The 25441-nt window shown below is 41.7% G+C and overlaps 1 protein-coding gene and 1 long non-coding RNA gene across 2 annotated transcripts in view; one reads left to right on the plus strand and one right to left on the minus strand.

Annotated features, from left to right (window-relative positions):
• On the minus strand, positions 1-19327 carry p4hb (prolyl 4-hydroxylase, beta polypeptide). Its single transcript, XM_061770027.1, has 11 exons — positions 19009-19327; positions 15645-15851; positions 10937-11070; positions 10718-10855; positions 6585-6689; positions 6346-6471; positions 6067-6267; positions 5686-5806; positions 4837-5018; positions 4270-4389; positions 1-1400 (listed from the first exon to the last, which is right to left on the minus strand). The coding sequence occupies exons 1-11, from the start codon at positions 19145-19147 to the stop codon at positions 1329-1331; spliced, it is 1545 nt and encodes a 514-aa protein (XP_061626011.1). The 5' UTR covers positions 19148-19327; the 3' UTR covers positions 1-1328.
• The window catches only part of LOC133476523 (uncharacterized), a 21873-nt gene continuing 9172 nt past the window's right edge, over positions 12741-25441 (plus strand). Inside the window, exon 1 of the long non-coding RNA XR_009788074.1 lies at positions 12741-12902. This is a non-coding gene — a long non-coding RNA (uncharacterized LOC133476523). The remainder of the gene's footprint in view (positions 12903-25441) is intronic.

Raw genomic sequence — 25441 nt, forward strand, 5'->3', positions numbered from 1 at the left:
GGGTTTTTAGATTTTTATTTTTTTAATTGGCCACCATTTCACATTTTCCACATCAATCTGGATATGATGGAATGCTTTAAGTATCTCACCACTGTACAGATGTCAATTGTATCACCTCACCCTTACTCATGCCACCACCTATTACAGGACACACACACTTGACTAGGAAAACTAGCCATTCTTAGCCCTCAAACACCCCCCTGCCCCACCCACCCACACACACAAAACAGTGAAAAGTATTGCGCAAGTAGAGTGAAGGGGGATACAGAGGGTACAGTATGAGTGATGGGTGGTGCTGGGCAACTGTGTCCTCCTGTATCAGATTAACAAACACTTGTCTCAGAGCAAACTTGAAACATTGCACATCTGGCTGCTTTAGTAACCACAAAGAATCTCGAAAAAGGCATGAACACAGTGCGACTTTTCAGAACTGGCTCCCATAAGAAGAAAGAAAAACAAAACATCCATGGCCTGAGTGTGTGTCCAAGTGCCAACTCTGCCCCAACAAGGCCAACTGGCTCCAACTGGGCACAATGGTCAAAACATAAAAAAAAAAAAAAAAAAAAAAAAAAAAAAGTCCTACATTAAAAAAAAAAAAAAAAATACTCAGTTAAAGAAATTAAATAAAACATGTTCCGCCCCGCCAAAAATCTTAGCATTTGTTCTTTTGGAAAATGGTCAGTAGGCCCCACAGAAGGTGAGGAGTCAATTGTTTGGGGATGACAAGGATGAAAGAAAGCACACGCCACCACCACTTGCACACACAAGGCAGGTTGTTCAGATATTCATCTTGGCTACATGTGAGGGGGAGGGGGCTTTTTGCTACACTGTGAGGGATCATTTAAGTGGAAAATTAACAGGTAGGCCGTTCGTCCCCTGAGAGAACCGTTACAAAATCTATCACCCTTACACCAAACTCCATGAGAGTACAGACTTCCTGATGAATGCTAAGGCGTACTCTTTTTGGAGGAGCAAAAAATAAACATTTTGTGAAGAGGATCTCGATGCAGTTGTTTAAAAAGATAGGCCAAGAGTTCTCATGGAGCTTGGCAGCACAATCAGCACCTTCATGGAGGTGGCGTGCCGTTCTGTTTGCCTGCCCCTCCCCCCTCCTCCCCCAAATAGAACAAGACCCATCATGTTGGGGAGCGACGCATGTACTGAAATACTGACTGGCCAACCAGTGGGCCAGCTGTTGGACTGAGAGGCGGCTAGACAAGGGTAATGGTCTCAGTAGCGGGACGGGATCTATATAAAGAGTGAAGGTAGTGTAGGTGACTGGTAGGGGGGGGCGGGGGCGGAGCGGGACTCTCTTTTCTGCCAGCTCTTTACAGCTCGTCATGTTCATCATCCTCGCCATCAGAGTCCTCTTCCTGACCTTCATCCACATCATCCAAATCCTGGAAATCATTTGGCACGCATGTTAAAAAGATTTACAACAATCCTACAAATGACTTTAAACATCTACAATGTCTTTTTTAAAACCCTCTAAAAACTCATTTTACAGGTTTTAAGAAAAACAGCACTATTGCATTAAAAACAGGTTTTTTTAAAGTCAAATTAAACTGTACATACTATGCTTGTATCAGATGCATGCTTTTAAGGGGTGTGGCCTTGAGTGATTTCAGGAACTGGAGTTTAGTCTGAGTGTGAACATCTGGGCACGGGTTGGCAGCCTACAGCAGCAGCTCCTCGCCAGTGTGTTTGACAGTTCAATAATCGGCAGAAAAGTGCCTCGCCAACTGTGGCTCTCCTTGCCCACATGCAAGGAGGGCATTGCATGAACTTAAATTGCTCAATTCATTTCCACGTCACTCAAAAAGCAGCATATGTAGAGCTAACTTGTTACAAAAATCCCCTTGCAACTCGAAAAACTCATAATTACAATATTAAGTCTCAGACTGGGACGGTCATGACATCTTACTTGCATGGTCATTCCCAGTCTAGTCTGAGGACAGCTGGGGCAGGGATAGAGTTGCTTGGGTAAAGGAAGACACTAATATTAGTTGCGAGTGCCGCATGTGTGCCACTGCATGCATCGGTCTCCACGGGCAAATCCCAGTAAACAGTTCTGACAGCTGTATTAGATATTTGTGGGCATTTGTGAGCTGCACTAGAATTAGACTTCCGAGAAGGAGGCGTGCTAATAAAAGTGCAGCGAGAGACGAGAGTAAAAATTTCACTGTTCACGAATGACCTGCATGCATCAACATATGATTGCTATCACGACATAACACCTTTTGTCAGATTGGGCGGCACGGTGGACGACTGGTTAGAGCATCTGCTTCAGAGTTCTGAGGACTGGGGTTCAATCCCCGGCCACGCCTGTGTGGCGTTTGCATGTTCTCCCCGTGCCTACGTGGGTTTACTCCAGGCACTGCGGTTTCCTCCCACATCCCAAAAACATGCGTGGTAGGTTAATTGACTCTAAATTGCCCATAGGTGTGAATGTGAGTGCAAATGGTTTTGTTTACATGTGCCCTGCGATTGGCTGGCAGCCAGTTCAGTGTACCCCGCCTCCTGCTCGATAATAGCTGGGATAGGCTCCAGCACTCCTGCGACCCTAGTGAGGAGAAGCGGCTCAGAAAAATGGATGGATGGTATTATTTAAAATCAGATCTACAAGTAGTTGGAAGGCAAAAAACTAAGTGGGTCACGACTAAAGCAATTAATATCCTAACTTGTCCCGTCAGTCCTTTTTGGGCTGGTACCCTCTATGCCTCCAAAAATCATACGATGAAGTGCAATCAAATTTGACTCCTTGAGACTTTTGCGATAAAGACTTATCTTGCTCATGTTTTAGAAAGCTCAACAGTGCGGATGAGCACTTCTTTGGATACACTAAAATTGACATAGCAAAATCTTTAGACCCGAGGAGCTGTATAAAAATTATGTCTTTCCAAAGATACACATGCGGACAAAATTGTTGGGAACACCACAGTGGTCATGGAAATGTATTGAAAGTGGTACAATACAACTGAAAAATGAACTAAACAGTTCCAAAACTCAAGACTTATGCACCCGTTGACAGGTATTTCGGCCAGCTTGTGAGCAAACTGCTTCAGCGTAACAATGGTTTTAGTTTGCAACAGTGTAGAAGTGCAGTGCAAATCTACAAATTGTGTACCCAAGGGTCTAAGTGTGTACACTGACTTGCTAAAGTATTCACCCGCCTTGGCATTTTACTCCTATTGGGACATGGCATTTATTTGATGTATATGCACAAAATAGTCTTGAAGTGGAATGAGAATGGCACAAAAAAAATAAAAAATAAATAAAAATATTACAATGTGCATCATTATTCATCCCCTAAAGTCAGTACTTTGTACAGCCACCTTTCACGGCAATCACAGCTACAAGTGCCGATGAGTTTGCCACTGGGATTTTTGGCCATTCGTCAAGGGAAAACAGTTCCAGCTCCTTCAGGTTTGCCAGTCACTTACACAATGGTACGTACAGGTTTTGCTCAAGAATATCACTGAATTTAGCACCAACCATGTTTTCCTCAACTCAGACCAGTTTCCCAAGTGACTGCTATTGAAAACATCCCCACAGCATGACTCTGACACCACTATGTCTCACAGTGGGGGTGACGTTCTTGGGGTGATGAGATGTTTTTGGTATGCACCAGACAAGAGTATCCCTTGATGGCCGAAAAGATAACCTTCAGTCTCATCTGATCAAAACAGCTTTCTTTGTACGCTTTGGGAGTCTCCCACACGCCTTTTTATTTTTTTAGCCAATAGTAACTGCTATTTTCAGGCCACTTAAAGCCCAGCTCTATGGAGTGAGTAGCTCATTTCGGTCAACTGACATACTCTAGCCTCTGCAGCACCTCCAGTGTTACCTTTGAACCTTAAGGTAATTGGTTCATTACAAAGGGGGTGAATACACATCCATCTATGCATTTTCGACACCGCTTATCCTCACTCGGGTCACGGGTCCGCTGAAGCCTATCCCAGCCAACTGTCGGGGAGAGGTTGGGTACACTCTGAACTGATTGCACATGCTAATTTCCTGTTTATTTTTATTCATTTCATTTATCCAAGTAATTCTGCTTTCACTTAAAAATTTAAGACTATTTGGTGCAGAGCCATCAAATAAAACTTAAAAAAAAATCATTTAAATTAGGTTTCAATGTAACAATGTTTTATTAAAAAAAATAAAAATAAGCCACGGTACATTATGTGAACAACTCTAAAGCATCGAACAGTTTCAGTAAGTGCTTTCGGTAGATGCATTGATGCTACCAAGTAGTGACAATCTTACCTCAGCATCAAAGTCCTCATCATCATCGTCATCTCCAGCAGGGGCACCTCCCTCCTTACCGCCGCTCTCAAGGAACTTTGTGAGGCCTTCCAATGTTCTCTCCCCATTGTAGTCGATCACCTGTTCAAACGACAGCGATTCTCATAAATCCGATAATCTGCTCAGATGTGATTTATTGGCAGGGGTGTGGACTGCATGTGAAAAGGACATGAGTCAATTCAGCGACAATCATCTGCCATACAGTGCTTACTTCATATAGGGTGCTTCATGAGTGATAAACTGAGCGCAGAAATGAAAATACCATCTCAAGAGTGAGACCAGTGCAGGCCGTCTCACAAGGAGGAATGTACTGCACCAAACCAACAGAAATGTGCGCAAGCTTGGAGGTCAGCAGGCTCAGGTTTCTACAGTTAGCAATGCTAAATCAACCAGGACTTGGGATGTAAAGAACCACTGACAATAGAAATTACAGCTCCACAAGAAAATACACCATATTTCTAGATGTGATGAAAGGTCACTACATAGTTTATTAAATGTTTTAACTTGTTGTAAAAATGACTGCAATACCTTGCGTTCTTCTCCCGTAGGGAAGAATTTAAGAGTGGGGAAGCTGTGGACTTTGACAGCATCAATCTCATTTGCTGTGGAATCCATCTTGGCCACAATGATGTCAGCACTGTCCTTGTACTTCTCTCCCAGCTTTTCCCAGATGGGATTCAGCTGCTTGCAGTGGCCACACCAAGGGGCATCTGCAACAACAACAACAACAACACAATACTTATGAAATCCATCCATTTTTAATACTGCTTATCCTCACTAGGGTCGCGGGCGTGCAGGAGCCTATCCCAGCTATCTTTGGCCGAGGCAGGTTATACCCTGAAATGGTAGCCAGGCAGTCACACTCACATCTACGGGCAATTTAGAGTCTTCAACTAACCTACCATGCATGTTATTGGGATGTGGGAGGAAACTGGAGTACCTGGAGAAAACCCACGCAGGCACAGGGAGAACACAGAATATTACCCAAGAGGCACTTTGAAGTGTCTTTGAACAACAATGTAAGACAGACAAAGGGACATTCAAAACAGGCCATGTTAGAAGAACGGCTTTCAAGTCTGGAAACTGACTACAGTCACATGCAGCCAGGGATAAATGGCACTGATTGCCTGTTGCCTGGCTAAGCAACACCCAATCACCTGTTGAGAGATGGTCACAAGCTAAACACCAACAGATTAAAAGAATAAACCCAAAAGAGTGCACATTTAAAAAGGCTTAGCAGTGATACCAAGAAAGGGTCAGAAGTTATGACTTGAGCTCAATGGTGATAAAATACCCCTCCAACAGGTGAACCCTTGGCATCGTGTTCAAAACAAATGTGATTTGGCATGATGTTATTGTAAACAAACAACATCTTACAGAATTCAACAAAGACGTTCTTCTTGGGATCAAAGGCGACATCCTCAAAGTTCTTGCCAACCAGAACCTTGACAGGGGTTTTGTCCCAGTCTTCAGGGACGTCTTGGCTCATCAGGTGAGGCTGTGAGGAGGGGACAATACAACACTCACTCCATGTACTACATCCTGTTAATAAAATATTTTTTCTATAAAAGACAAGCATGTCACAGGCTCAGCCATGGAGCTAGAGCTGAGATTAGCAGGACCGGTGCTCATTTATAGGGGCCTTAAAATCTATCCCTTTTGTTTACAGTTAAAGCAGCATTGTGCAAGTGCTTTATCTTGTACCTTAAGCTATTCAAGTGGAAATGAGAATCAAAGCAGCGCTGTCAGTTATGTTACCTTCAGTTTGCCTTCTATAAATTGTGTGCAGAACGCAACGATTCCCTCTGCAATGATAGCGTCGCTCTCTGGCTTGTACTTGGTCATCTCATCCTCCAGGGTGATGAGGCGGATGGCAGGGCACTCCTCTTTCTTCAGGCCAAAGAACTCCAAGATGCGCTGGTTGTCATCCACATCACTGTCGATGAAAATGAACAGGATCTGGACAGGGGGAGACAGACATTGTAACTCAACTAAAGCTAGGTGACAGACAATGGGACTTAGGAAGCGTTTACTTACTTGCCCTTTAAATGACTCTGCAGCTTTCTTAAACTGGTCCATTTTGTCCTGGAAGTCTGAGGCTCCTTTTGGCAGAAACATGAGAATGTGGGACTTGATCTCCCCTCCAAAGATTTTAGGGGCAGTCTATGGGTGACAAAAGATAAAATATCACTTGCTGCACTGCTGGTTACTTTAGACAGGGGTATTAAGAAATGAGTAGAAATTAGATTCAAGACATGCACAACCCCACTAATTACCTGCTCGGTGAACTCGATGACGAGAGGCAGCTGGTTGGCTTTGACAAAAGACAGGATAGTTTCTTTGGTGAGGTCACCATCAAAGGTGTTACGTCCCTCATCAAACTTAAAAACAGAAAAGAGAAAAACAGTCAGTCACAAATATCAGCCAAAGACCCGGTGTTCCAATCTTGTCTAGAGGTGAGCACCAAAAACAGATTTCCCAGGCATCACCACTCCAAAATCCCCTGGTCTTCCTTCCGGGATTTGAGAGGGCCACAAGGGTAAAGAAACTTATTGGGCGTCAAGAATAGCTACGATCAAATTGGCCAAGAAGCTCTTACCGGCAAACAAGAGCATAGAGCTGTTTGGCTGATGCCATGCTGGCAGGCGATTGGCCATGAAATTTAAGACCCTGTTATAAGCAAGTGGACGTTCCCAGCTGCTGATTAACAGAGTCGCTACTTTGGGAGGGTTTGCTTAACTGCAGGCAAAGCGCTCACGTGACCGCAATGTTTTTCATTAGACTCGGATCTTCACAGGACCACAAGGCCGTCAAGTATTGACTTGCACTGACAGTTTAAAATAAATTAAAAAAATAAATAAAAAAAAAGGCTTAACCTCTTCTGCCACAGGTACACAATGAAAAAGTGATTGTTAAATTAATTCAAATAAAGAACCATGACTAAAATAATGGGAGTAATAAAAATGCATTTCTGAGACCACTGAATGAATGGCATTGGGAATTGATACACAGAAAGTGAGATATTCGCTACACGAGAAGCAAAGTGCAGCAGTTGGAGTGATCTACTCTCCATTGTCCAGTTAGTAAAGGCTAAAATTCTCTGCGCCAAGTCATCTTTTGGAAGCTGGACTAGTTTGAGACACCAACTGAGATAGGATTAATAGTGTCTGATAAGAGACCCGTGGGAGCTCTCAGACCTGTACAGTTCAAGCAATTATATTGGCGTATAAAAGATGTACAAATCTCTCGAGTTGCATTGCTCTCACTGCTCAATTTTATGCTTGAAAAAAGTACATTAGACATGTAATTATACTTCCATTCATCTGCTAATGGCCAACTTGCCTCAGAGAAATAAGTATTCAACCTGATTGGGCTTCACATGCTGATGTCATTCTAAAAGCAGATCTTGTGGGCCGAAATTAGCAGCTCAGAGTGGATTCCCTCCCTGAGGTCAACTGCATCACATTACTAACATAAATCAAAAAGACTGCAGCAGACGTAAACGTAATTAAAAAGGGCTCACAAGAGTCCACAAATGACCCATTTAAGATTCATTATTTTTACTCGGCTTTACACGATCAGGATTTTTGGGGCTGATCACAGCGTTAAAAAAAAAAAAAAAAAAACGATAACCGAACCGATCACAAGATGGAGGAATGTGTCTATTTAAATGAGCTGTTCATTTACTGTATATACTTGTGTACTTAATTGCTCAAAAAAATATATTTACAATAAATGTATCTTTGTTTCTCTATTTATGCCAGTGAGGCATAGTGACAGACAGAACAAATGAATGGTCTTCTATTAGATGGCAGGAAGTAAATACAGTAATTAAGGTATCCACTTTTTGTGACATTTTTGTTTTTTGCCGTGGCGTGAGATTTTTCGATTGTAAAATATGTTCCTTGCCTCCATAAAGGTTGGAAATCACTGCTGTAGTCAGATCGTGTATTCTAAACAGTCAGGTCAAACCAACATTACATGACAGAAATAATGGGTGCTAACTGTAATTAAATTACTTTATTTTTAATTAAATTACTTTACCCAGACCGAAACTTTAGAGAATGATTCGACAGAAGGGCGGCATGTTTAAGTCCAACCGTTCGTGCTAGCAGTAGCTTGCTAGGCTACATAACATTTTATTGCCTGCTTGTGAGCCGTATCGTATTAAAAGTACGTGAACATACCTCAAGCAAGCCTTAAACAAACATCCTCTCCTGTCCACCGACACCGGTGACCACCAACACACGTTTTTCCCCATTTTGTCCTTATAATACCGTCGGCTCGCTCCACTCTTGTCGTCGCCACGGTATTGAGCGTATCCGGTCGCATTTGAGTTGACAAGATAAAGCCCAATGATTGGAAAAAATGGGATGCGGAATACAAGATTTTATTGCAGTAGTCTGACAGTGCAATCGTGAAAGAGCAAATTTGGCTTGTAGTTTGATCCGGGCATTACATGTTGCCCGTCTCCGACGTGTTGTCTGTCCCACACCACCAAGGTTTTTTTATTATTTATTTTTTATATAAATAACTTCTTTGGACGTCAGATATTTACAGTACTAAGTCATTGATTGGATCGGCGAATCATGACAAGGCCGATCAGCATAAAATGCTAAATATCGGCCGATACCGATCAGCCCGATCAAATCGATGTAAAGTCTCATTTTTACACCTGTGAATTATTCAAACTCAATTCAGGATTTTAGCCTCAATGTTTTAGGGGTCAGAGGAGGGGGGAATTTTTTTTCTTTCTTAAATTTAAATAAAAGATATAGCCGCTGCTCCTCCACATCGAGAGGAGCCACATGAGGTGGCTGGGGCATTGATTCGGACGCCTCCCTGGTGAGGTGTTCCGGGCACGTCCCACCGGGAGGAGACCCCAGGGACGACCCAGGACACGCTGGAGAGACTACGTCCTTCGGCTGGCCTGGGAACGCCTCGTGATCCCCCCAGAAGAGCTGGATGAAGTGGCTGGGGAGAGGGAAGTCTGTGTCCCTGCTAAAGATACTACCCCCGTGACCAGACCTCGGATAAGCGGTAGAAATGGATGGCCGCCCTGCAAAACATCATCCCTTCACAACAGGACAGTCAAGTTTCACGGTATGCTGTTGCGAAAACTGTGTGCGCGCTGTGTTGTATTACATGTACAAACACATTGCACAAAAGGAAAATGTTCGCATATTCTTATTCATGTACCCTCATTTGACTGCTGCTCTGGCCATTTCCTCAGCTGACCTCAGTTAATGCCTTGATCAGACTACAAGATTTTAGCCACGATACTGGCCTGATTAGCTATTGGGGGCGATTTCTCAGATGGGGCCCGACATATTTTGTCAGGAACAAAAAAAAAAAATTTTAGTGTGATATAAACCACGACGATAGCCCTACGACACCAAAACGAAAATTCCAGCTCGTTTGATTTTTTTTGGCCATTTTCCGTGTAGTGTGACACAGACAACTCTCCGACAGCGCCCCTTGACATCAACCAATAGGCTTCGACTGCCTCGCTCGCCGTTGTCAACTTTTATTCACGCACAAGGACCATTGTTTACTGAAGCTTTAGAGCATGATTGGACAGAAGGTCAGCATGTTTACATACAAACGTTAGTGCTAGCACTAGCTTGCTAGGCTATATAACATTATGTTATGATGCCTGCTTGCGAGCCGTATTGTATTAAAAGTACATGAACATACCTCAGGCTCTTCTTGAATGCATCGGCGACAACGAGACGCCTTTCCTTTTTTTGTTACTAAAGTACAGTGGAACCTCGATTTAACAGATATTGGATGTAACGTTTGTTTGTTAGCTCCAGAATTGGTCGCTGTTCACTGGCACAATCAATAGGCAGAGACAGACACGCATTTCTGGGTTGTGCCGCTGTTGTCAGAAATACAGCTTGAAGAAGAGATGCGGCTAACAGACGTGCCTACATGGTGGCCATGCTGGATGAGGTCACGTTCAATCAAGAGCAATGAAAGGAAATTAGTTTAGCGTTGCCGTAGGTACGCAGCTGGCATAGCTACCCATTCACATCCATGGCTGTTTAGTGGAGCGAATGCTCGTCGGGTACTTACAGTATGCTCAATGACATTGTGTACACATCTCTGAAACACTTAGTACAGTATGCTGTACAGTTATTTGTTAACCATTTATCTATGGCATCCATTAGTAATTGAGGTGAAAAAAAGAGGAAGCGGGCGAAACTTGAAGAGACCATCGACTCACCCCCACGTTCGACCTGCTGCACGCTAGTATCACCCACGGACCAGCGAGGTAAGTTTGGATTAACTTTAAAACTTTTCCAACTTTACATTATCACTTCATTGTTATTATCCCACTAAATTGAGGTTCCACTGTACAGTACATCCCTTATGCATGATGCAGTGAGGAAGAAATTGCACTCACCTTCTTGAAGAGAACAACGCCGTCTTGGGAGACCTCGAACTTCGTGAAAACTGCATCGTCTGAGGTAACGGCGAATGGAATGTCTTCTACTGCTTCAGCTGCTTTTTCGAAAGCCTTGGCCCCAGCTGACTCCACATCCTACGAACAATGATTTGTCAAACGATTTTATAATAATGACAAAGAGAGGCCAGAAAGATATTACAGAAAATATTCACTTACCTTGAAGAACCCAATGACCACCACCTCATGGTCAGCAATCAAAGACTGTGCAGCAGTGACATCAGCCAGTTTGGCAACAGCAGGGCCTGTGCGCTTCTTTAGCCAGTTGATAAAGTCATCGGCCTGCCTTCCAGCTGAAACAAGAAACTTGATTATGTTATCAATATTTACCAGTCTTGTATGCAGTACCTAAAAATGACACTTGAATAAAAGTACAAGTACCTTAAAAGTAAATATTGTCAACAAACAATTTCATTTGTAGTAATGAGTAACTAAGGCTACAAGAACTTTCTGAGTAAAAGTACATTTTATTTAGGAACTGTAGTGGAGTAAAAGGTAAAGTCGGCAGAAATGCAAATAGTGTTCCCTTGTTTTTCGCGGTTAATGGGGACCAGAACCCCCCGCGTAAGGTGAAAAAACCGCAAAGTAGGATTTGCCCCCCCCCTCCCCTAGGAATTTTCGTGGATGCGTATGTGGGTACCAGAATGTTTAAAATATGAAAACAGTATTTATACTTTACATTTGAGACGAAGATAATAGTACACGCATTTACTTAAATCTTTAATTATAAATCTTATACAGTAATTAACAGTTACTACACAGTAATTAACATTCATCAATATTGCTTTCTGAGCGAGGCTTGTGTTGGTGGCGGATGTTTGGCCTGATCATATTAGTGTCCAAACTCACTGTCTTTTCCCTGCAATCAGCAATCCACAATGCAGCTTCCATTTTCACTTTTCTATAATTACGCGGACTTACCACATGTTTCGCTTCCTTATTGAAGGTTAACTACCTCTTTCTTTATGTACTGCACTGTAGATTCATTCACGCCATAATGGCGTGCCACAGATGCATAACGTCTGCCCTCTTTGATCAAACCTAAAAGTTTCACTTTTTCACTGATGGTCATCATCCTCTCGGGCGCCCCGGAGGAAGCTTTCGCAAGGGCGCAGCACTTTGGCGGCATTGTAAGGGCTTGCTTACCTAATCAAAAAAAAATTATCGCTTAAACAAAAAAGTTACTGCGAACAGAACAGCGTGGACGAGACTGGCGAGACAGTACAAGGGAAGATGCTGGTGAGGCTGCGATGATGTGCAGCCAATCAGCTCACGGGATAAATCCACTCATGCTCTCATTGGTCAATGTCACGGCGGGAAACAATCACACGCCTTGTATGAGTGCCCGTACAGTACAGGCATGTACAAAGCTTCTGAGTCAACTCATCTTTGTTTGGCATGCAGGGAAACCTTCTCGCGCACGCATCAACATGAAACGAGTCTTTCAGCAGTCTGGCTGCCGATATGGCTGTATTTTTGATTTATTTATTTATGAATATTTTGGAATAACCCGCGAAGCACTGAAGCCGCAAAACGTGAAGCGCGACGTGGCGAGGGAACACTAACGAGGTAAAGTACAGCAATGAAGTATTTGGACTCGGTGACTTTACAACACTGCAATTCACAAAAGGCATAGAGATTGACAGTCCGTTTTTTGTAAACTAAAACTGACAGCTACATTTTGACAACAATTCATTCATCTTCACCTGACAATAGAGACCCCTGCCTTGACTCTTCTATTTCCTAAAACTTTTGAGGTTGTAAAAGCATTCCCTCTTTAAACAGAGGGACTGACCCAGAAAGATTTGCATTGCAAGCCCAGGAGGGGTGGTGATACTTTTGGAAAACTTCGCCAGAAATTGGTGCCAGAAATTGGTCTGAAGTCATGACCAGCAGTTTTCTAAAAAAAAAAACTAGCTCCTCTCTAGTGTCAAATGGAACAGAGCCCAGGCCACAGAGTAGACGTGACTGACTGCACATCTCACCAAAGACTATGAGGCAAATCAAACGCTTTTCGACTGACACCTTGAGCCAAGCAGAATCAAATGACTTGTTCTGCACCTTAGTTTAATCGCACAGCTGCTCAGACCAGCGTCTGGACTTGGGCTGGCCTGACTCCTAAAAGGTGGGTTTGCAGTGATGGCTTACAGTTCATAGAAAGTGTGCTTATTCCTACAAACTCAAAGCATATATGGGTCAGACCAAGAATCTGTGCTTGCATGGGTAAAAACAAGTCCTGACAAGTGGATCTTGTGTTTCCATGGATGGCCCAACAGGGATTTAAGATGATGTAGTTGGGGGATTTGCATTGTAAAGAGATTTTCTGGCAGATGAAAGTACTTATGTTCTCACATACAACTCAATTGTCTTCGGTCTACATACATTTAATGCATTGAATACACACTAATGAAAGGCACTAAACAGTCAAGAGCGCAGAAGAGAAAAATTACACACGAACTTTGATTTTGACCTAGCTTTTAGTTATATTTAAATATTTTAACAACTTGAAACTTAGATCTTCAAGTCAACTCACCTTTTACACATTGTCAGCCGTCAAAATGGTGGTTACTTTAATTATCTTAGAGTGGTTAACTTCTTTTTATACTTTGGGTGTATTCACACCAGGAAACTTCTCTGGTCCGCTTGTTTGATCCGGACCAAAAGCGGACTATATTTTTCGTGTGGTGTGGTTCGTATTGACATTGTACATTTTTGCAAGTGAACTAGGGCTGCACAATGAATCCAATTTTAACTGTCATCACAATTTTGGCTGCCACAATTAAATGAGCCTGATCGTCAACGATTTTAAAATGTGGGCACTGCTACTGCATATGGAAAGTGCTACATTTGTCGCTGTGCTCGCAACTTAGAAAGCCAGCCACCAGAGAGCGAACGCATGGGTAAGGAGTCATTAAGCTCCGGTACTACGCTCTGGTGCCAACTTCAATAATAAATGGCATTGATGTCCAATGCAGTAATATATGAAGCTTTTATTTTGAAGTTTTACCTCTCAGCAACCTGGCATGATGGTGGCATGTCACAGTAAGACAATCGTTGTAGCAGCTGCCTTGACTTACATTTTTTGGCTGTCCTGACTGCAATGGGGAAAAAAAAACAAAAAAAAAACGCCAGCAATAAATAGAGGGAGAAATCACAACTGTCGAGTTCTTTCCAGTTTGTGACCCTGCACGACTGACCAAGGGTACAGCAGAACAACGGAGACATACCGTCCTTGACAAGTCATTATATTGGAGTTTTTCCAAATGAAAAGCTGGTGCTTACATTCTGTTATTGCCTTCCATTCATTAACTGTATTTTCTTCCATTAAGTTGCAATTCTTGATTGCACTTTGTAAAAGCTCATTTATTCAGCTAGCCCTTGGGGAAGCAGAATTTTTTGGATGCATTTATTTTTTTTTATTATCTACCATTTATTCTTATTTAAAGATAAATTTTGAACTGAAAACTGTTGCATAGTTTGTGGAATAAAAAAAGGTTTTTCCCTAACATGGGGAATAATCGAGATTACAATATTGATCAAAATCATGATTATTACTTTGGCTATAATCGTGCAACCCTAAAGTGAAGTATAATTTGTAAAACAAAGCCACACGTGTGTTGATCGTCACTCCCGCTGGGACAGAAGTGACGAGGGAAAGAAAGCACTGACTTGGAAATGCGCGCTGCATTGCTATTTTGCTAATTCACGCTCTTATTAAAGTTGCAAAAACAAAGGACGGCGAAACCTGACATGCAACATCTGTCGTTCCTGTGTTAAGTTAAAAATTTTTTTGCAAATGTGTGCTGCAAACTAAAGGAGCATATAACATGCAAGGATAGCGTTGCTAACCTGGATCAGACTACAAGAAATTTGTTTTGGTTTTTTTCCCCATGGCACTATGTTAGACTACTGCCATCTTGCTGTATATCAGTCAGACAGTGGAAACACTACACTAGGGTATTACGATTTTGGGGAGGCGGGACAACAAAATGTGTCCCCAGTCACCGTGACCAAATACACCTTACCCCCACCCAAAAAAAGAAAATTATGTCAAACATTGGGCGGTCAACCCCCCCCCCCCCCCAAACGGTTTTCGATTCGCAAAACGTGTACGAGCATGAACCAGTCCGTGACGTAAAAAAGGCTGGGCAACATTGAGCTATGGGATATTCACTTGTGTTGGATCGAGGGCGGTTCGTATTCACACCACAAAGAAATTGGGCAGACTTCGTTTCGAAGCAGACCGAGACCACCACAAAAAGCAAGTGGTCGTTTGGTGCACACCAGGAATCCTGAAGCTACTACTTCAAAGATAGTCAGTGAACATAACAGTGACAACTTGAGCATGAATTCGGTTTTCAAAAACTCTTAACATGTTTTCACAAAATGGAGGTTGACTAGTGGCCTGGACCAGATTGTTTTTCACTTCAGCGGTTACATTGGCCAGTCACTGTCTTCATCTTAGTTTAAGTTCAGCCTTTGACTATGCATTTATCAAATGCAGATTTACATCCATCCACTTGGACAGACTACAGCAGTTTAGCACAAGTTTCCAACTTCTACTTTAACAATAAAATTGGAAAGCAGTCAAAAGGCCTCGATTGTTTGTTTTCAGGATTTTGGATAGTAGCTCTTAAAGTCCAACAGGTAAAATTAACCTGTGTGTACAATGAAACTGTGTTTAAGCTCCATGTACAAAGTGTGTTGCTTCAGGACCTAACCAGACTACATGCAAGACTGAATTTGAGAGTAAAAAAATGTATCTACCAGTTTCACAGTAAATCTTGCATCATTGCTTTCAAAACATCCACCTACTGGCAACACAGCTGGTAAAACAAATAAAAATAAAATAAATAAAATGGTTTACCCGAGTACTCTTTGGGAGATTCCTTGTCTCCTCCCTTGAAGAACTTTATGGTGGGGTATCCACGGACACCAAATTCTTGGGCCAGTTCAGTCTCTTCAGTGGCATCAACCTTAGCCAGGCGAATGTCTGAACCTTCCGCCTTCAGCATGCCAGCGGCCTTGGCATACTCTGGAGCCAGGGCCTTGCAGTGACCACACCATGGGGCATCTAAGGGATGCAGAAAAAAAATTAACGAGTACACCAACAGGTTTGGAAAGTAGTTTGAAGGTTGTATGTACAGACAAAAGTTGAAAAGATGTATTAAAAAAGGTAGATTATTAACCAGATTAAAGTGAAAATACAAACCAAACTACCCATTTGGTAAATTTACTGCATTGATATTACCTTTCCGGTGATAACATATCCACCATTATTTCTTTTTGTGCTTGGGCTAAAGCAATAAAATACTTCGGCGTCATCTTGTCCCATCTCAGTGTCCAGAAAACTAACTGGATTGAGGTTCACACAAAAGTAGTGCTTTGTCACCATCTTGTGGCATCTATAGGCAATTAGAACTTTTTAGGGGGAGTCAATTACTTGCAAATTGTTGCAAATTTCTGGCAACACGTCAAAGGTTACACAGTAAATTGTACAAAAAGTTCCACGGTACCTTGCTTTAAAAAAAAACAAAACAATGCCACCTTTTTTTAAAGTACAAGTTTAAAAAAAATTGCAGCAAGAGGGCTCCCCAACTCTCTCTAAAGTGGGTGGTGCCTTTTCGGCAGGTGTACAAGCCAAAAATACAGACAAGAAATGGCTACAAAGTCTCACACTGCTGCAGCCCAAAGGCAGTCAAATATGAGTACAGTATGCCCCCGCTATATTGTGGGTCACGCTTTGTGGTCCCGCGATCAGGTTTTTTTTTTGAATTTTTTTTTTTTAACAGTTCTTACTCTTTACTATTTGTACAATATATTTGTCTTACCCATTGCTCTTGCTTTCGCTCAATGTGTTTTAATTTGGTTGTAATGTTTTAAAAGTGTTCAAAGACCTTGGGGAAAAAAAAAAAAGTAAATGCTATAAAAAAACACCTCAGGTGTACTTGAACAGGCTATTTCTATATCACGGATTTCACTAATTGCCGAGGGTGGTCTGGAACATAACCCCAGCAATGGCTGTGGATTACTGTACTTTATGCTACTGCACACCATGTAAAAGCTTGGGTGTGTTTGTGTGAGATATAAAGTACAGGAAGTCCTCGATTTACGAACAAGTTCCGTTCCTACGGTGTCGACGTAATCCGGATTTCCGCATAAGTCGGAGTTCACCGTTAAAGTCGAAATACTATATAATATATTAAACACTACACTATCACGATTTAATATAAATATTACAGGTACTGTCCCACGTGATTGTGACAGCAAGCTCAGTGTGTGTGGGCGTGTGCGTCAATGTGTGAGTGAGACGGGACCGTGAAGGAGGAAGGAGTGCGCGCAGGTGCGAGTGTGTACAGTGGCAAGTGTAGTGATGGCGACCGGGGAAGAGTGGGGATTAGCGGAGGACCCGTCAGCTGTTTACATGTGACCTGAAGTGATCTATTCCGATCTGGTGTTTTACATGTGCCACTACCTCTGAGCAGAAAAGCAGTTTAACAGATGCTCGAGACACGCAGATCTATGCACTTGCGATCTACCAAGGTGCACTCTGAGGCAGCCAGGCGAGCATGATGCACTGGTCCCTTCTTGGACTTATTTTTTCCCTGAATGCACTTTCATAACTAATATTTAACAAAGGAAAAGGACAAACATCCCTGCAATGGTCTTTAAAATATCTGGCAATACTCGGGTGCTCCTTTGAGAACCAGACCAAAATTATGTGCACCGCTTTTTATAATCCATAACCATAATCCATTTTACAAAATTAAAAAAATCAAATGTTCAGTTTTTAAAAAAAATGTTTTGTTATAATGAGCTAAAGTGTTTTATCAATAGTATCCTAATTAGTATCCAAATGTTTTGAAATAAAGAAGTTCAACTTTTTTTGTTAATTCCACTGCTTTTACTGAGGTTTTAGGATTTTGCCATAGTATCATTTCAGTACAAGTACTGAGGTACTTTATGCATGTATAGCAACGAAGTGAGAATTATGGTATCATGACAACGAGGGGGAACACTGCCTATTCAAGATTATTGGGAATAGTTAAATTAGCTGCTGGTGGCTTTGCGCAAGCGCCATTCATTTGAAGTTTGGACATGGAGAGCTGCACTGAATTTTGTTGGATGCACAGATGAGCGTTAGGTTCTAATAAGGGGTGAAGTTGTCGACGTGGTGGGGAGATTTGTCACTGCCGCACCATATACACAGGTTTGCACAGTAATTGAAAAAATGGAATCCAGCGGTGCTGCCCGCGCAGGAAAAATAGAATCCATGCTGTCTTGTATGTTTTCTCATACAAGACTTGGATTTGCAGTTAGCACCGCCCCAACTAGTCATTGTAACAAAAATATGTATTTGCCACGGTCACTGCCATATGGAGAGTAAGATTAGGGCTGGTTTACTTGCTTTCGACAGGACAACATTCACAAACAGGCAAATTTCAGCAAGACAAAAATAGGGTGCGCAAAGTGTACTAAATTATTGATCTTTGGGATATTTTGACAAAAGCATGGTATACATTTTTATTAAGACACCTCTGGGAACTGTTCTAAACATAAATTAATTGTGACACTTTCAGATGGACAAATTTAATCAGTTTAGGCGAAATTTAAGTGTTGTGCAATCCAACTTTAAGTGCTGTGCAATCTGTGTAAACACTGTACGTTTGGTGAAGTACACGTCAATTTAGCTCCATAACCCAACAGAGATTCCGCCCAGATGAGAAATACGTCAGCAAACAAATCATCCCACCCATCATCCACTGGTCGGCTTGTGAATGGTCCACGGGGAGGCATGCAGTTTGCTAGCGTCGACACTGGGACGAGCTTTGAACGCCACATATAGTGACTTGTTCAATTCACCAACAACGCCCCTTTTCACTGCAATAGTAAAATGACAGCAAAACTCACGAGAGCAAATAGCAAGTGTTTTCGTTGCCATCTCGGTAATGATCAGTGTTTTAAGTGGTTCGACAAATCTCGTCATAGACAGAATATAGATGACAAGATTTTGTGAAACGAAACTCATTATGTAATGATTGAAATGAGAAAATGGGTCATTCGTGGAGACTCCAGTAATGGGTCACTTGGCAGGGACAACCTGTCGAACGTGACAAAAGTTTACTGCTAATTACCACTGGCCCCAGTTAGCCTGCACGCTAACGAGACAAAACGACGAGTCAGTACTCCACATTAGCTTGTGCTATTGTGCCAGCGGTCGTCATGCTTACAGAATTCCACCAGGATGTCGGGGTGCGCTTGGAGAGCCTCCTCGAAGTTACTCTGCTTCAGGACCAGAACGTCGTCTTCCTCGGCGATTTCAGCCCGACTGGCTACAGCTAACGTGCACAGGATGACAAACTTGAGCATTTTTGCCTTCGAGGGTTCTTCAGCACAAAACAAAGAGCGGTGGGCTAAAGTTTAACGGAAAAAGTGGAGCCGCTCAAGTTGCTGGTAATTCTGTTGTTGCTCGGAGTTGGAATTAGTAGCTTGCTAGTTTGTGTCTACCGCTACTAACGTGGCAGAAAGTAGAGAGAGGTCAGCTGCAGTGCGCATGCGTATTTATGAGGCCCGAAGCCGTTCGTGTTGAATTGTGACTGGACCGCAGCTTCCCGCACCTGGAAGTGAAAGCCTAGTTCCCCGACGTCACCGACTACGTCTCAATTATTTTTTGGTCATCTCGTTTCCAGTCAAAGGCATGAGATCCGCCATTGTCGTAAGAGGGCAACACTATAGGAAACGTCAGTCACAACAAAATACCTTTTCGGACCTTCTTGCATTTCTTTGCGTACAATATTGACACAATGATCAAAGTGAAGCTATTTTCTATTTCCGTTTCTTGTTAACTAATGCAAATGAAGAATCCCTCCTGCACATCCATAAATATACGACACATAATTTATCTACTTCCTGATCCAACAGGAAACTAGTTTAAAAAAAAAAAAACGTAATTTATTATCACAACAACAACAACAAAAAACATTCAGGGTGTCAACGCACTACACATAATTTATCTACTTCCTGATCCAACAGGAAACTAGCTTGAAAAAAAACCCACGTAATTTATTATCACAACAACAAAAAACATTCAGGGTGTCAACGCAACACGAGGATTGGTTATAAAATGTTACCTCACCTCAGGGGTGATTCTAGAGACTTACTGGAGACACACCTACGAGCAATATAGAGCCTTCAATCAACCTACCAAGCATGTTTTTGGGATGTGGGAGGAAACCAGGGTGCCCAGAGAAAACCCATCCAGGCACGGGGAGAACATGCAAATTCCACACAGGCGGGGCTGGGGATTGAACCTCGGTCCTCAGAACTGTGAGGCAGACGTTCTAACCAGTCGCCCATCGTGCCGCCTGAGTGCAAATGGTTGTTTGTTTATATGTGCCCTCCGATTGGCCGGCGGCCCTGCGATTGGCTGGCGACCATTTCAGGGTGTACCCTGCCTCTTGCTAGATAGCTGGGGTAGACTCCAGTGCGCCCGCGACCCTAGTGAGGATCAATGAATGAATGAATGAATTTCCAGAAAAAATGCATTCAAACTAATCATGAGAAGCTTCATCATGCAACAAGACAATGACCCAAAACACACTGCCAACACAACAAAGGACTTCATCAGGGGGGAAAAGTGGAATGTCTTTCTTTGACTGGCCAAGTCAATCACTGGACCTTAACCCAATGGAGCATGCATTTTACCTCCTGAAGAGGAGACTGATGGGAGAAACCCCCAGAAGCAAACAAGAGCTGAAATAGGCTACAGTAAAGGCCTGCAAAAGCATTTCAAATGAAGAATGCAACAGTCTGGTGAAGTCAATGGGTCACAGGCTTGATGCAGTTATTACAAGTCAGGGTTATGCCACCAAATAATAAATGTTATTCACTTTAAGTTAAGTTAATCACATCTGTTCCAATACTTTTGCTCACTTGAAAAATGGGTGGCTTCAAACAAATGGTGCTCTGTCCTGAGTTGTTTAACACATCTAGATGTAAATACCATGAAATAAAAGCTGGAATTCTGAACTTTTGTCTCATATTCATCTTTCGATCTGAAACCCAAATGTCTTCAGCAGACAACAAAAACAAAGGAATTGCCCCTGCCGTTCCAATACTTTTGGAGGGGACTGTACATTTTCATAGACATATAAAATAACTACTAACACTAAAAGCCAACAAAAGAAACCAACCAAATACATTAGGTAAGCTTTCTTTAACACATATGTTCATGCAAAATTCGAATTAGGTGTACCACAAACGCTCAACATCTGAGATCTGCATGGAATAAATAATGAGCAACCATTTAACAACTTTAGTACTTCATGTTAACATTTTGATTAAGGTTAACATTTAGCATATATCAGAAAATTGAAGGAACTATCTGATAGCATTCTATTGTTTTCTATTCTACAAACACAAATTAGCGCCAGTTCGGAGACACCAAGCTTGCAGCAGAAAAAAAATAGATTAGCAAAATTATATATTATTTATGTTATCCATGGAGTTTGTGTCTAATACCATATAGGAACTGCATAAAGGGTGATGACCAAGGTTTTTGTGTTTTTGTTTGTGTGTGTGGTTGTTTTTTAACCACAAGGTGCATTATTAGAGCTTGCCCTGTTGAATCGTATATGAACAGTTAAATACTAAATACTCATCACTGTGACGTTTGGAATAAATGCACAAGTAACCTGAGAGGCAGCTCATCTGGTATAGTCAGTGCCTACATCCTGGACAGTTGTAAAGTTGTTTAAACTGGCGTCACATGAAGAAACTGTCAGGGAAAACAGCATCTGTGCACAGAATACTCTATACTGGAATATTAACATCATGCTTATCATCTGCTATACAAACACATATAGTAGATGAAGATGCTAAGTTTATTTTTTCAGGGCAGGCCTACAGTAAGTAGGAACTGGTACAACTGGATTGTATTTACAGTTTAAATGTTCTTGTTAATTGCAAGTTCTAATGTAGGGGTGTTTTAGGTCTCCATTCAACATTTATTGCTGCAACATAAATATTTTAGATAAAGTAAAAGAGCTGTTGTACTTTTTATATATTTATACATTACAGTGGCTTGCAAAAGTACGCATTGCCCTTTTCAACATTTTGAAGTTAGAACCTCAAACGTACAGGGCAGTTATTGGAATTTCATGTGATAAACCAACACGTACTGAAGTGGCACATAATTGTGAAGTGGAGGGAAAATGACACCCATCCATTTCCAGAGCCGCTTCTCCTCACTAGGGTCACGGGGGTGCTGGAACCTATCCCAGCTGTCATCTGGCAGGAGGCGGGGTACACCCTGAACTGGTTGCCAGCCAATCGCAGGGCACATACAAACAAAGACCCATTCACACTCACAGTCACACCTACGGGCAATTTTTAGAGTCTCCAATTAATGCATGTTTTTGGGATGTGGGAGGAAACCGGAGTGCCCGGAGAAAACCCACGCAGGCACAGGGAGAACATGCAAACTCCACACAGGCGGGGCCGGGGATTGAACCCGGGTCCTCAGAACTGTGAGGTTGACGCTCTAACCAGTCGGCCACCCTGCTGCCAGAAAATGACACATTGTTTTCAAATATTTTTACATATAAAAATGTGAAAACTATTCAGCCTCCATGAGTCAGTGCTTTGGAGCACCACCTTTCTCTGCAATTACAGACTTCTGTGGTTTGTCTTTACCGGTTTTACACCTCTCAAAGCTGAACATTTTCATTCCCATTCTTCTTTGCAAAATAGCTTAAATTGAATCAGATTTAAGTCTGGACTTTGACTGGTGATTCTAATACTGTACATTAATATACTTTATATCTTTTTATTTCAACCATTCCATTGTAGCTCTGGCTGTATGTTTTGGGTCGTTGCCCTTCTGCAAGGTGAACCTCTGTTCCAGTCTCTAGTCTTTTGCTGACTCAAACAGGTTTCCGTCCGAGTTTGCCCTGTATTTGGCTCCATCCAACCTTCCACCAACTCAGATCAGCTTCCGTGTCCAAGCTGAAGAAAAGCCTCCCCGCAGCATGATGCTGCCGCGCCCATGTTTCACGGTGTGGCTGTTTATGATGGAGTGCAGGATTCATTTCTGCCACATGTAAGCCAAAAACTCATCAATGATTATGCCCCTACATGACATATTGTATATGGCGTTTAGACCAACCTGAAGGCCATCATAATTACCTATAAACAAGCTCTGAAATTTTTACACACAAAATCAAAATCCTACTGTACTGCTATTGTAATATTCTAAAGAAATATGAGCTGCTAAACTAGGAGATGTTAATGTACAATGAGAAGGTTCTTACTCTCAATGTACAGTATGTGCAGTACTTAGATTAGTGAAACAAATTTATGATTAGGTATTTAAATAATTGTCATGCCATATTAGGTTGGTAGAGTATGAAAATATTTTGTCTTGACCTGGGTCATTCCAGAATTGGAGGATATAATCTATCCCCCTCCCTCATGAAATTTTAATTAATTCATGTACAAAACACAGAAGCATGTACTTGTTGTATAAATTATAGCTGTCCTGAGACACAGTGTCACGGTGGCTGTAGTAAAAGTGATTTGTAAATACTATGAGAAAATACCAAATAGCTCTTGAGCATTGCCTTAAACTCCCTGTAAAGTGAAAGATAATGTCTTCTGAATTTGACACACCACAGGGAAGAATGATTACAACCCTGCGATATCTGGATGATTAAAAAATAAATAAATCACTAAATATACTGTATAGAATGAGGCTTCAAAATCATAAAAAAATCAAATAAAAATCAAGCCATTGTATTTGCTGTAGAACACTGTGGGCATGTCCTCTGAATTCACTGAAACCACAATCAACTGTCAATCAAATAGCTTAACTACGACTTTGGTAAATGGATGCTCCGTCATTCGGCATCTTTCTTATGCCCACATAACTACGTTTTAGCTGCTTACAGCTGCCGGTGGCTGGAATATACTGTATTCCACCGGGTCATCGTGGGGCTTTTCCACACCACAACAACAAGGTGATCTAAAGCTGCCACGCAGCCTGAAGCCCCAGTCCACACGGCAGGCTGTCACGTTGGATTTTAAAAAAAGAAAAGAAAAATACCCTCCGCCTTTCTCTGTGTGACTTGGACTCACTCACGTTTGACAAAAGCGAACTATTCGAAAGGAAGATGCATTTTCGGGGTGAAGACATCGCTAGCTAACTAACGGCACGTCACAATTGCGCCAGATAAGCGGTGGTGTGAACAAAGGCACTGAAGTTCTCATATAGTGGGGTAGGCCCAAGTCATGGGCCCCCATTTAGCTACACCCCAAAAAAAAAAAGGAAATCATAAAATGGTAAAAAATAAATACAAATAAATGTCTTTATTTAATTGTAAAGGTTTTATTCAACAACATGTTGGAAATATATCATTTTCAGTTGCCTGAGTAGCTGTTGCACCAACCACAGAAAAATATAGGATATTGACAAATGAAATATCTTATACATAAAATGGTGTACCATTGATGGTTGAGCTGGACAAATCAAATTATATGATGATTTATTTTCTTAAAAGCACAACAAAAAATATTAAATAAATGGTACATTTTTCAAAAATGATGCCTAAATTGTCCTCCAATTCTGGAATGACCCTTATGATGCCAAAACACAATATAGCATTACAATGTAGGCTATTGATGTGTTTTATACAAATAGGAGAGGCTAAATCAACTTTGTTTTCACCTGACCACAAGATGCACAAAGTATCTTAAGAGTGCATTTAATCGCTCATAAATTGTCAACATCCTTACTTAGCTCAGAAAGTAGAAGTAATTGAGGAAAAACGACATTTTGCTCAACAAGCAACTGAATTGCTGTTTTTACGGCGTCAGTGACGTCACATCATTAAAGCTTAATGGGATTTTAACAAGCATGCTGGCAGACTGCGAGGCAGAGTGTTGAGTGTTCGGTGCAGTTGCCATGCCAACCCTAGCAGTGCTGGCCCATGTTACCCTTGAATTAATGGGACAAAGAGAAATCATTTGCATCAAACTCTGAATATGGCCTAAATTTATAATCTGAATATTGGTTTATTACACTACTGGTTGCATGCATGTTTTATTCATCATGTTCAACATCTTTTGAAAGAGTCTTTAAAGATGGAATATGTATGCATCTGTTTCAGTTTTATTACATTTCTTGCACTAATTTCAATCAGGGAAAAATGAGTGTACAGAATGTTGTATATTTGTTGTGGCAGGCATGCGACAAAAGGCCTCGGTTATGGGCCGCCCCTGACTTAGATTGGAGTTTTCAAAGACGATGACGATTGAGCCCCTCAAGCCAACGCTGCTTTGTGCTTCTATGTTCAGTGCCAACTCGGTTTTGAGTTTGAACCCATTTCCCAGGTTGTCACTATGCATCGACAGTTAAGAAGTTAAAACGCCACCTTACACCAAATGCACAAGTGCTTCGTGCATAGACTCCATTAAAAACATGCAACAACAAAAATGATAGCGGTTTTGAGGGGCTTGAAAGGATTAATAAAATTTCAGTTCATTCCAATGGGGAATATTAACAAGTAAATTGAGTAAACTTGGTCACAGAACAAATGAAACTGATAAGTCAAGGTATTACTATATTGAAAACAACGCTCTTCAAGGACACTGTTGCACAGTACTGAT

Source organism: Phyllopteryx taeniolatus, chromosome 4, assembly GCF_024500385.1.
Source record: "Phyllopteryx taeniolatus isolate TA_2022b chromosome 4, UOR_Ptae_1.2, whole genome shotgun sequence".
NCBI lineage: Eukaryota > Metazoa > Chordata > Actinopteri > Syngnathiformes > Syngnathidae > Phyllopteryx > Phyllopteryx taeniolatus.